The following is a 14,104-nucleotide window of genomic DNA, read 5'->3' on the forward strand; positions in this document are numbered from 1 at the left end:
TTTTTATACCATTTTTTCTTTATTCTTTCATTTCTAAAATGATCAGCGCAAAACCAATTAATTTCCATATATATTCCAATCTATCGATTCTATCAATTCTATCTTTCTGCTGAATTATTTAAAAGAAATACTAACAATTGTTTGCAGGGATGTTTTTCAGCCATTTTGAATGGGTATCTGCAGGTGTATGCGACCCTGTGACATACTCATTGACAATTATTAATTACATTTCATTTCTGCACAATGCATGCCAAATAGCAGAACTCATTAAATATTTTTCATGCGAACACCATATTAATTATTTTAATTAAAATCGAAATAAATATACAAATTAAAATTCCTTTTACGCCTGCAAAATCAACGCCATCGAATATCAACCTTAACAACAACCAAAATAACAACAAAAACCTGAATAATTGACACAATTACCGCTTTTGGAAACGCACAGAACCTTTGGAGATGAGCTACCTGCTGGGAGTGGCCGGCGGCTGTATGGCCGCCATTTTGATCCTGATCTGCCTGTGCATCTACGCCGTCAAAAGCAAAAAATGTTGCTTCAAGGGTAAGTGGAATTATTACGTGGATTGTTGTTGTGTGTCCAGCTCGAGGAAGCTGCTCATTAAAAATTAAAACTCAATTCGCTGCAGTAACAACAATGGCAACAGCAACAACAATTGCAACTGCTGCAACTGTGGGAAAACCGGGCGGCATATTAATTACAAGGCCCTCAAAGCGAATACGCGTCCCAACAATTAAAGCATTTTCTTCATTATGCCACCAGATGGCGTTGAACTTTACGCTTACCGCATGCCACATTTTGTTGTCATACTAATTGCAAAAACACAAAAAAATACTTGCAGCAAAAGCCAAAAGGGAGAGAGTGAGATAGAAAAACAAAAACAGAAAATCCGCGCCTTTTATTTATTTTTTTTTTCCTGTATTTTTTTTTGTTTTTGGTTTCTTTGAAACTCAAATAAATCTCATAAAATATTCATTAGCGCATTTTGCGCCGGCAACGCCTGCGGTCAGCTGGTCACAAGACAAAAGGGTTAAAGTCCTAAGCACAGCTTTTAGTTAAGAACAACATATTTTTTGTTGAGCCCACCCTTAAAATATTTCTGTACTTGCATGCGTCTGCTTAGAGTCGTTGGATTTTTGGGCTAACTGGACTCTGGACTGCTGCGGCTAATTAGAAATCAAAATCTCGCCGCAAAACTTTTGCTCAGCGCGCAATTAAAATGCACATTTGTAAAAACAATTTACAAAGCAGCAAAAGAAAAACAATTTGGCAAAAGAAAAAATTAAAGGAAAAAAAAAACAGAAAAGGAAAACTTTGCCAAAAAAGAGAGTTTTGTGGCTGGCTTGAAATGAATTTACGCTCAGGGATTTGCGCTGGCCGATTGCCTAGCTGAAAATACAGCTGTAAACCGTAAACTTCGAGTCGTAAATAAAGCCAAATCCCGAGTAGCCCTGCGCGTGCAATTTCTCAGTTGTCAATCAAAATGTCAATTTTCACACAGCGGCAGCAAACGTGAACATCTTGAGCAGCTGACGCCAATTGCCAAGTTATCAGATGCCATTTGACAGATCTCCAATTGCCCAAGCTACCCCTATCCCCTACACACATTCACATACACACAGAAGTGTGCAATTCCATCTAGTCGAAATCCATCAACATTTTTCCGCTCTTTTAGCTGCCTTTAGGCAACTTTACACCTTTTGGCCATCAATAAGTTTACGGCTCGTTTGTGAAAACGTAGCTGCAGATACAAAATGTATCTGTATCTATACGTGCGTCCGGCCATCCATCTATCTAACTACGTCTGCCTGTCGTATCTGTCTACATGCGCGGATAGTTATAATTTTTAGTGGATGTATTTTAAAATTCACTCTATAATGTACATATGTATAATATATGGTACACATATATATATATCTAAAGCGAAAGAGTTCTCATATATACATTATTTTTGCTCGCCTTTGCAGGTTCCACGGGCTATAAATCATCGGATAAGGACAGGTAAGTTGAAGCGAAGCATACATACACACACGCACACGCACACACACACACACATACACACATACACACACTCACACACACACACATACACACACTCACACACACGCACGCACACACATACAAAATGGCCGGTTATGATACATTTTTATGGAATCGCGCTTGCAACGCAACGCATCGAACAGTCAACAGGTGGCGCTGGCGTGCCAATTTATGCGTTCCGCATGGCAAACTACTTATACACATACACACACACACCCACGTTCGCACACTCGCTTATACCTATGAATAATGCGCGCGGTGTGTTTGTGCGGTGTATGAAATATCCAGCGTTTTTCATATATTCAATATTGCAAAGTCGACTTTTGAATATTTCTCTATTTTGCCGCCCAACGTCGAGCAAACGCACACACTCACACACACACGCCCAATCGCTCATTGGCGCCCCTCATTTTGTCCTGACATGAGTTATGAGGCAGTGGCGGTTATTTGGCTCGCCGCTATGCCGGCCCCTCGTTGTGTCTTGTTGCCACATTTAAAAATTACCATATTTTATTTATGGAGCACACTCTCGGACAACGCGCGCTCACACACACATGCAAGCCAGAATGCGAAATCGCATAGCATAATTTTTGGGGCGCACCATTATGGCAACGCATTTCAGTGTGTGTGTGTATGTGTGTTGATATAGCGGAAATGGATTTTGAATTTCCGTTATAGGTATAGTTGGCAACACAGCAACCATGGCCACATTTCAAGCGGCATTACAAAACCGCCTAAAACTAGCCCCCAAAGCTAACAACCTAATTTCGAATATTTTGGTGTCTATCAAGGCGAAACGAAAGATATTGTCAAACGAAATCTCCTTCGAGGATGGGTTTTAATAACCCACGCCTACCTCCGCATCAAGTCAACAATTGCCGCCAGGCATATGAAAAAGCTGTTTAGTTATGCGATTGGCATGAAATTCGCCAATCAAACTGCGGCAAATTAGAAAATAAAAGAAATTTCCGGTTAGCAGAAGACTAAATACTCTTGTCTTATCTGTCTAAAATAATTACGACTTACGAATTGGAACTCACTTTTCGAACGATTTCTAATGATACTCTTTATTGAAGTCTTGTAAAACAAAAGTTTTTATACTTATAAATCTAACCAATCTTCGCATGGCATGGCTATATATGGTCATACTTCATGAAGGTAGCCTTAAAATAAACCAAACTTTATTGCATAAAAAACAGGTCTTATCGAGTCAACTATTGATATCTTCCTTGAAAACACAGCTCGAACAGAGTTTATATTAACGTATGCAAGCTTATAAGAATCTAGTCGCTTTTCCTACATGCCCTAAACAATTGTCAACCGGCCTTATTGCAAAAATTGTCGATAACAATTTCTTGTTTTCTCTTGTTTGATTTTTGCCCGCAGCGAAAAGGCTGATTTGAAATCACGCTCGGATAGCACAAGTGGCCCCCAAGGTGATTCAATTTACACAACGCCTGCCGGCTTCCATCATCACCAGCAACAACAACAGCAACAACAGCAGCAGCAGCAACAGCAGCAACAACAGGCGGCCGCTGCGGCGGCAGCGGCGTTGCACGCAGCCTCGCAGCATCCACAGCAACAGTATCCGGGACATGGATCGCCGGAGGCAATGAAGGTACGCATGGCTGCAATGATATTACAACCGCCCACTAGGGTCTAGCAGGCAGTTGATAACGAAAGCAACGAGCTTCAGTATCAACAACAGCAAGCTCAACAACAACAACAACATGAACATGAACATGAACATGAACATGATAATAGTAATGCCAACACTAACACCAACACAAACAACAACAATAATATAAATACCACAACGACTGCGACAGCGACTGCGATTGCAACACTGACCAATAGTAGTAACAATAATACAATAGAGTTAGCCAAAGCAACGCCTGTTGGCAACAGCAGCAATAGCAGTAACAGCAGCAACATGTTGGCTGAGGCGCTCGGCCGCAGCAACAGCTCACATAGCCTAAGCCAAGCCAGTACGCTAAATAGTAGCAAAAATAGTAGCAGAAATAGCAGCAGCAAAAGTTGCAGCAATAAACAGCAGCAGCAGCAACAGCAGCAGCAGCAGTTGCCCACTTGCGGGGAACTTGAGAACAACATGGACTGCGAGCTGAAGCCGCAGGCCAGCGGGAAGATACTTAACTTAAATGTAACCAGCGAGGAGCTAGTAGATAGTCAGATCGTGAGGTTAGACCATAGCTCAACAGCTGGTCAGCTGAGCGCTGAGGAGACTCAGCTGTTGCTGCAGAAGCTGAGCATTAACAATCCGTTCTATCGCTTTCGCAAGCAGAGTAACTCCCTCAGGGAGCTGCGACGTATGCGTAGACGCGCGCGTCGCCAGCTGCGTCGCCACAGATCCGAGGCAGACCTCTTGCCTCACCCACAGCAACACCAACACAGTGAAGCCAAAGTTGTAGTTGTATTAGACAGTAAGCAGCATTTAACCTTAAGTAGTTCTAAGCGAGGTACGAGTAGCATTAAGACTAGATCCGTAAGCAGCCTGACGCCTGACAGCTCCACGGTCATCACGAATCCGTTCAGCATCTTTCACGATGATGAGATACTCACCCTGGGCGTTAATCCTCGTCTGCGCAGCGTTAAAAGCCCCGCGGCCGCCATACGTCCAACGCAACCGCAGCGCAGCGGCAAGGGCCTGCGCCGGCTCTTTGATAGACAAACAACTCCCACTCCAGCCAGTCATCAATACCTACAAGGTGTGCCCGTGCGCCGCTTTGAGCGGCAAGACTTCAATCAGGAGTCGAGTCCGACGGGCAAGCCAAAGCGCGCGAAGGCTATCTTCAAACAGCTTTCCCTGCGGAAGCTGCACAAGACGGAGGAATCGTCGGTGCTGCCCAAACTCAAGCTTAGCTATCGTTATCCGAACCGCACGCAGAGCATACAGAGCATGCGCACCGCTGGCAGCGGCGGTTACGATATACAGCACACGGCTTACAGGCCGCGACTGGTCTCCACTACACCAAAGTCCAACTACTTCGAGCGGTTGCAGGCGAAGACTAGGCTGGGCATACAAAAGATACGCGACAAGTGCCGCAACTTCAAAGCAAGCAGCAGCGACGCCAGCAGTAGTGGCGGCGGCGGCGGCGGCGGCGGCAGCGAATTTAGTGGATTTCACACGCTCGCCAAGGATGAGAGCTTCCGTTTCATCAGCGATCGGGCGCACATCTCCAGCTACGAGTCGCGCTGCGCTGCCGCCCATGCCGCCGGCAAACAAGCGACCATCTACAAGAGCTACAAGTCGGAGATAGATCTGAGCAAGAATCTCCACTACCTAGAACACTATCTGGAGCAGAACTTCGAGCAGCAACTGAGCAGCAGCAAGCAATCGGCTCACTCTGTGGGCCGCATCAGTGGCGCCCAGCGCCGAGGTCTGGCCACCACACAGGGCATAACAGAGACAGAGACGGAGACAGAAGCAGAGACCAAAACGGGCGGGGGCACGCCGCGGCGACGCCACAAACGTAGCCAGTCGCAGGCCAACAGCCAGACAGTCGGCAGCATCAGATGTGGTTCCACGGCTAACTATGAAAACCTGGGAACACTGCCAATTTCGGCGCGTGCAGCGGCACACAACAAGGCAGTCTTTCACTCGGACTCACTGAGCAGCTCAGACTACGCCTCCGTATTCAGCGGACCAACGTCGGCGAAAAGGGAGACAGCACTGCAGGCCGAGAATAGAATGGAGGATGTGCAGGATGTGAGACAGCAGCAGCAGCAGGAGTCTGTGCTTAAATTACGCTACGAGCATCCGGACAAGATGTGTGAGTACTACTTTGATAATCTGACCAGCTATGCTTTGGCGCTAGAGGAGAGCGAGGACCTGCTGCTGGCCGAAAGCGCCAAATCTGCACGTTTATTTTACGACGACGAGGACGACGACGACGAAGAGGATGCTGATGCTGATGTTGATGATGCACTGGCCACTAACGAGCCGGATTTTATGGCGCGCGACATTCGAATTCGCGTCAAAGTCAACGAGTGCGAGGATGCTGATTGGTACCAACGCCGACAGCAGCAACAGCGGCAGCAGGCAACATCGTATAATGAGAATCTTGCCGAGAGCACATTCTATCAATCGCTCAATCAGCATTTACAGCGACAGGCAATTGCAGTTGACGACAGGCACAAGGCGGAGACGGCCTCGGCCCCGGTGGCATCCCTCGGTGGTGAAAGCTACTTGGCCCACTTCGAACGCAGCCGCAGCCGCAGCGATTTTAAGCGGATCGAGCGCAACAGCCTGCTGCGTCCAAATGAAGAGCTAGAACAGTTTTACGCCCGCGGCGAATACTATGGCTTCGGTAGCAGTACTGGCGGTGGCGGCGCCGGCGGCTCGGAGGTCGTGTATGCAGCCAGGCAGCGTCGCGCCGACCTCATGGAGGCGCATTACTCGCGCAGCTATCCGACAGCTGCGACAGCTGCAACAACTCCGCTTCAGTTGATGCCCAGCAGCGATGCGCTGCTTGACCAAGCAGACGGCAGCGGGCTGACCAACTACAAGCGCAGCTGCGCACTGAGTGCTGCTACAACGACAGCAGCAGCTGCAAAAACAGCAACAGCTGCAATCACATTGTCCTCAACTAGCATCAGCGAGCTTTCTTCGATGCGACCAACCAGTGATGTCCTATATGCTACCAGCAGCAAACAGCAGCAGTTTCAGTTGCATGCAACAAAGCCGGAGCCAGAAATTGCAACGGACACAACAGCAGCAGTAATGGCGCCTGCGGCTGCTGCTGGCCTGTCAGCTGGAAATGCAAACACCAATACGAGCGCAAATAATCGGTACATGTTGGAGAATTTGCGCAAATATTACGCAAATCAGCAGCAGCATCCGCCCGCACACTCTGTCAACTCGTCGTCGCTGTCCAACTCATCATCCTCGAACTCATCCATGTCGCAACAGCAAAAGCTGCATTTACCCACCGCACAGCCGCATCAGCCGCACAGCTCTAAACAGCAGCAGCAGCTCCATTTGGGGCCACCTCGTCGCAATTCGAGCGCTTCGAATGCATCCTCGACAGCGGACAACTTTGACAGCTTCATTGCGCTGCGCAATGCCACCACCAGTACGCCCACCACAGCGGACTACATGACCAAACAGCAACTGCAGCCGCATCGTCGCAGCCACCATCAGGGCGCAGCAGGCAAGGCGCCGCTAATCTCGGCGCTAAACTATTACGGCCAGGGACTGCCCAGTGGCAGCGGCAGCAGCACCAACGGCGGCAGCGTACTCACCTACAATGGCAAATTATCTGCCACCGCAATGTTGTCACAAGTAAATTTGGCCAGATCTTCTGCGCTGCATCAGCAACATGCCACGACACCAGCAACAACAGCCACAGCAACGCCAGCAGCATCCGCATCTGCGTCCGCAACCGAAAGCTTCATATTGGAATATGAGTGTTAGCGCACGATTAAATTACTATCGATCCATTGGGGGCAGCAGCTCATCCTCCTCGTCCTCCGTTCCCTCAGGGTGGCTCACCTGTCGACAGCGAATCGGGAATTATTTCACCCGGCGTTTGTCCGTCCGTCTGTCCTTTTGTCCTCTGTGCCGTGGGTACATTTTATGCCATGCCCTGGATTTCCGTTTGCCGAAATTACAATTACAAATTGTTAACGCAACTGATTGGATTAACGCCACCGCTACCGCACCCCACACGCCAACCCGCCTCATACTGCTTCCCAATGGACCAGCTTAAATGTGTACATGTGTGTATCTGATGCAGAGTCCCCAGGGCTAATGCTTGGAATACCTTATGAGAATACCCGATATATCTCTTGTTAGCACATAGAAATCTAAGATTAACTGAAATATCTATCCTGTGCTGTAAACGTAAGCTAAGGAATCGTAAGTGTTTATTTACTGCGGTTGATAAATGCTAAAGTACATGACCTTCATGGCATATAGCCGTATGTATAGCTAGGTATACATTATCGTAAACTACTGACAATAATACCATTCAATTACCGATTACATTCATTAGCCAAGTTAATAGCGTATATGAAAAATGTATTTGACATTGAAAGAAATGCATGAATCAAATTTATAGTTGTATCATCAGAAAAATCATAAGCCTTATTCTCATACACTTACTGCTACTACAATATATATATACCAAATTTATTCTATAGAAACCGATTATCGAATTTTGACAAGCTAAACTCCAAGCTAATCGTTACAACTTTTGATATATATATATATATATATATGCGGATATGGATTGTTCTTAAAGCTGTTAAGTTTTTTAGTTTAGCCTAAAATATAATCTCAAACTAAAAGTTATTGAATAGCTAACAAAGATCTGCAATGATTACAAAGGGCGCAATACCTAACTTTAAATACTTTCAGCATTTGTTTGGAGTACTCAAAGGTACTTAACGTAGTCGTACTTAACTAATCCCGACAAAAAGTTCGTATAACAGAAGAAAATGAGTATCATTTAGTTTGATTATTATTTTTGCTGAGTAGTACAGTGGAGATCTTTATCTAGATATCTAAGTTTCCATACTAAACGTAAATTGTGAAGCATGCCTCAAAAAATAAAAAATAAATTACTAAATGATACAATTTTCAAATGCAAAGCAATTACGTTTAATTGAAAACTTAAATAAAAAATATACTAATAAATAAGGAAAAAATACATTAAAAAATGGCGAAAACAACAATTTGAGCTTCCACGTTGACAGAAAGGAAATTAAAACGGCTGCATTAAGAGACAGCAACTAAATTTACAACAGCAACAACAACAATGAGCGGCAAATGCAATGACAAAGCGCATAAAATATGAAAATCTGTAATTACGCTGAAAGCAAATAAAAAATAAGAGAAGAAGCACAGGCGCTTGTCAGCAACATATTAAATTTATTTATTTATTGCGGCAAAAGCGAATTACGTAAAAGGATGCTTGTGGCTCAGCTGGCGTCGCGGACACACATATAAATATATCAAAAAATATAATATATACATATAAATATATACATATTTACCAACTATTAATGTGACGTCAAAGTGTTTAACTTTTAAGTGAAACTGTAAATACAACTACAACTAATTGACATGCAACGAACGATAGGCGACAAAAGCGACACACTCATTAATTTCTCATTTATACACGCTATCATACACTGCGAATGCGCAATATTTTCAATCATAACTTAAAAAAAAACACAAATAAAAAATGTTGCATAAATATTTTTTTGACGTTGCGCTGAAAACTGTTTCGCTGCTATTTGAATTTCCGCAGTTACATATTAAAATTATTGCGTATGTGACATGTGCTCGTATTTTTAACCCTCCCCCCACACAGTCTCTCCCTGGCCATCTCTGCACTGCCACCTCGCCCATGCAATTATCTGTGTGCGCGCAATTTATCTCATTTGCGGCTGAGTTATTTCCAACTGCAGCAAATAACACTTTCAGACGAGCCAGTGCCCCGCACCGCAACGTCGGCCCTCCGCAATTCCCCGCGTTTGTATTTCTGTGCCACATTTTCCTTTTTTTCTCCTTTTTTCCCCTGTGTTATTGTTGGACAGCCAACACACTTTTCCGCTTAATTTACTGGCTGGCAGCTGGCTTCGCGTTGGCCCCGAAAGAAGATGCCAGTGTGCCACAGTGGCACAGCACTGGCCGGTTGACAACAGCAATTGCTGCATAATGCATATGCCCGGGCACAGTTTGGACCATGTTGATCCTGGCTGGAAGCTCGATACGCGGATGCTGTTGCTGCGGTGTCTGCTGCAGCCGTTTCAATTGCTGCAACTGTGACAACAATAATAATTCATGGCATGCTTTATAGCTGGCCATCAACTTATCGGCAGTTGCTGCCACCCTTACCCACCGGGCCCTACCCCTTCCTATCCAGCCAGTCCTCACATCAACAGCCAGCAAATAAATTAATGAAAGTCAAATAAAAATTTCTTTGATGCGGCAAATAGAGTTGGTTCAGTATCAGCCATGCAACAGCGGGTGGCATAAGCCTTTCAATTGTAATACAAGAACAGCTACAAAAACAACAACATAAACAGGAACTAAACTGAATAAGTAAACGCGTAAAGTTCCTTGTTAAATTGATAGCAGTTAATTATGCGTTTGATTAAATAGGCAACAGTTTATCTAATTGAATTATTGTACTTGAACGGTGAACTAAACAGTTTTTGGGTTGGGCAAAACGTCAAGAAGAAGACTGCTAAAAAAAATAAAAACGACGAGTCAAGACAGAGACAAATACACAATACTAATCATATAAACTCATGATCGAATACTATTATTAAATCAACTACAGAAGCTATATTCCATATATACATACATATATATATATACGTTTTTCCCTCCCATTTTCTATGCCTAAGCGTGTGTTCGTGTTTACCATTTGTTTTAAGTATTTGCAACAATAACAACAACAACGACAGCAACAGGCAACCAAAAAGCGCAGCCTCAGCTGCACCATTTATCATTTATTATTGTATAATTAAGTAATCGTATGATATTTAGTACTATTTTAACTTAGGACATCTTGCTGCATTCGTCTCTATTATTTCAAGTGTGCTAATAATGTTTATTTAGTTTATGATCATTTTCTATTAGTTCTTTATTAACATTAATTCAATGAGATTTACAATGGGTTGTGATAATAAACACACACACACACAAACACTCCTCACACACTCACACAACACACATGCATTTGTAATAATCTCAGACACCAATTACACCGAATTGCCAACGGAATGTGTACCCCTCAAACTCTAAAAACTAAAAAAAAAAACAAAACAAACAAAAAATTAAGATAACAATATGTAAAACATCCAAATCAAAGCAAGTAACCAATAATATCTGCATATATACTATATATAATAATTATCAGTAAATCGTAACCGATGTATGTGCTCCATGCATTTTGTGCATTCTCTTTGATAACTCTCAAAACTCGATTCGTATGTACCTTGTGTTACTTTCCAGTTCTGGGATCTACAAATTGCCTTTTCCGTTTTCTGTCTCTGTTTCTATTTTTTGTGTTTGTGTTTGATATCGTTCTTTCCACCGACTTTTCCTTTGACACTTGTGCTACTTTTTTGCATTACATTTTTACTGTGTCTAAGAAGCAACCGATACAGCAATCACGGAAATCCCCACGCTCACCCCACTTTTGTACTACTACCTTTATTTATTCTATATTTATTCCCGACCCAGTTCCAGTTCGAAATATTTGTTGCCTGTTTTGCACGCGATTTGGGCGCGTGCTTCGCGCGTTCTTAACAGCTATCATTTTATACAACATCCAACATGCAACACACATATTTGTCGTTTGATTAACAACCTTCAACTTGTTTATAGACTTTTTATTTGTCAAACTCTGTTAGTTTTATTTGTTTATCGTGTAACCGAGTGTTGCGGCATGTATGTTTGTTATGTTTTCATGCGTCAGATTTAGTTGCTCTTTATAGGCAAATACATGCAGGCCTATGTATGTATGTATTCTCATTTTATTGCCTTACATCATCATAAAGTTTAAAGTCGTCCTGTGCCTTGCATTATCACTTGCGTACTATGCATACATAATAAGTATAAATATTCTTTTCCGTTCCTTTTTTTTTTGTCTTTTATATTTATCTGCTCGGCATGTCTGTCTGGGTGCCTGCCTGTGTGTGTGTCTTTGAATTTCATAATTTTATTTAACGAGCCATCAAACTTCATGCAATTGGGTGTCGAGTGAAACAGATTTTGCTGCATTCAATTAACCCCGTCAATGAATTGAATGAATTAATCCTTGAAGCGCATAACTTACATTTGTTTTGCTTTCAATTTTTGTTTGTTTGTGCATCAAGACTCATAAATAAATGCCAGACACGCACCAAAAAACTTGGCCAGTACATAAATCAAAACTTCAAGTTCTGGCTATTCAGCTACGCCCAGCCCCGCCTTAACGCAGCAGTCAAAAGACTTTGGCCAACATAGAAAACTTTATTGCCGCTCTTTGTTCTCTGGCCATCTCGTACCATCCAGTTAACATTGCGTGCAATTTGTTAAAGGATGAAATGAACAAAAGCAATTTCATTGCATCATTACACTATTTGGTGCAAGCAAGTCGTTGCATGCAACCTCCAACTTGCCACATTCTATGCACAAACTTAAGTCGACTTTCGGCACTCGGCATCAGCGTTTGCCGTATAATACATGGCCCACACTGGAGGCGCCCCTCACTTTAGTTGCATTGGTTTTCCATGCTAATAACTTAAGCCAATTAATTGTTCTGGGGCGGCATACGGCTAAAAACAATGCACAAGTTTGGCAACTCTACTTGAAGTCGTGTGTTGTTGTGTGTTGCATGTTGCATATTATATTAACTTTGTGTGCCCCCAATGCCAACCTGGGGCGATAACTCGACAAGTTCAACGGCAGCCGCAGCATCTCACTATATTTTGGCCAAGTTCACGCGGCAGGTATTTTATACATATTATGGCCAGCACATATGCACACTCACACTGACAGACCCGCAATCACTCGGCACCCAGACCCCATCCACCACTCACCCACACACTCACAAAAGCACTTGCAAACTGTTAAGCGCACTTTTGAGTCCACCCGCTCGCTCATTTCTGTTGCAAGTTGGTTAGAAAGCATTTTGGCCCGCTTTTTTTTTGTATTTTAAATTTGACATACTACTATATGCCATATGCGATGCATTAAAAATATCCATTTCACGCCCTGTCAACTCGATAAATGTGCATTAATGCATTAAATGTGGCAGTGGTGAAAATTTTAACTCTTAATTACGACCAATTAAAGCTGAATTCAGATAGCACTTAAATCAAAATGTAAAAAACTCTGCCAATAAATAGCCCAAACCAAGCGCGAACCACTCCAAAGTCCACTCAAACCACGAAACGAGATCGCAAACAAAACAAACGCAGCGCATTGCAAACAATAATAAAAACAAACAACAGCAACAACAACAAACAATATATAAAGCGCAATTATTATAATTTCATTTTGCTGTCAGTCATAAAAATTGATTTCCTTTTCACGGACCTTTTTTTATTTATTTTAATTTTTCAATTATTAAAGTGAAATACTTTTTTCACTCAACTCAAAGAATTGAAAGACTACAGTAAAAAATTTATATTTATAAATATTAGCTCTATAAACAATTACAAAATACAAACAAACAAAAAAAACTATTCAGTCAGACGCATAATGAAATTACAAAAGTTCCTCCCGGCACGCATTTTACATGTTTTTTTTGTACTATTTCCGTATAAAACGTAGTTTTTTTTTTTGTCCCTTATGAGCGTATGATAATGTTTAAAACACAAGAAATTTTTGCATTAATTTTAAAGACTGGAACGAAATAATTCATCAATTTGATTTCTTATGAATATGTCGCGCTGCTTGGTTATTTGTTTTGATTTATGTGTGTTTATTATTCTAAGTATAAATACCTACCAATTATGTCACCCCCTCTTTTATATGCTACCCCTTAACGTATACTTGATTATTGTTTTTAATTTTAATGATTAAAGCTACATTTATGCCTTTTAGTTAAAAGTAAAGATATACGAAACAGCGTGCTTGCAGAAGCCAATTAAAATTGAAATAATGAAGCCCGGCGGGTGCAATCATGATGATGTTGGTGATGATCATGTTGATGATAAATATGACGTTTGAATCTCAAGTGAAATGCAATGTAAATGTGTGCACCTTGTATTTAATTTTTAATTCTTAAGTGTATAAATAAAATTATTAATATGCCTATTTATTTGCAACTGAAATGCCTAAGCAACCGAAGTTGATTTTAATAAAACTTATTTTCTATAATATATACATACATATATATATTTTTTTTGTTTTTTCCATTTGGAATTACGCATTAGCCAACAGCAAACTGCATAGAGAGAGCACCAATTCTAGAGCAAGTTCATAATTACAATTAGAAGTTTTTCCATCATTAGCCAATTCAAGTTTTCAGCTCAGTTAGTCAAAAGGCAATGCTTTCATATATATTTTTTTCGATATCT

The 14,104-nt window shown here is 42.2% G+C and overlaps 1 protein-coding gene across 2 annotated transcripts in view; it reads left to right on the plus strand.

Moving 5' to 3' along the window:
- Positions 1-13,882, plus strand: part of LOC115766186 (kin of IRRE-like protein 1) — a 79,066-nt gene extending 65,184 nt beyond the window's left edge. The window contains exons 12-15 of one of the 2 annotated variants that reach the window (XM_030710030.1): positions 449-562; positions 1,987-2,020; positions 3,446-3,677; positions 13,629-13,882. In XM_030710030.1, coding sequence (XP_030565890.1) covers positions 449-562; positions 1,987-2,020; positions 3,446-3,677; positions 13,629-13,754 — 506 coding nt within the window. In that variant the 3' untranslated portion in view covers positions 13,755-13,882. The remainder of the gene's footprint in view (positions 1-448; positions 563-1,986; positions 2,021-3,445; positions 3,678-13,628) is intronic. The other variant, XM_030710029.1, reaches the window with a different exon arrangement.
- Positions 13,883-14,104: the final 222 nt, after the last annotated feature.

This window comes from Drosophila novamexicana, unplaced genomic scaffold (assembly GCF_003285875.2).
Source record: "Drosophila novamexicana strain 15010-1031.04,08,12 unplaced genomic scaffold, DnovRS2.1 tig00001062-arrow-arrow-pilon, whole genome shotgun sequence".
In the NCBI taxonomy this organism is placed as follows: Eukaryota; Metazoa; Arthropoda; class Insecta; order Diptera; family Drosophilidae; genus Drosophila; species Drosophila novamexicana.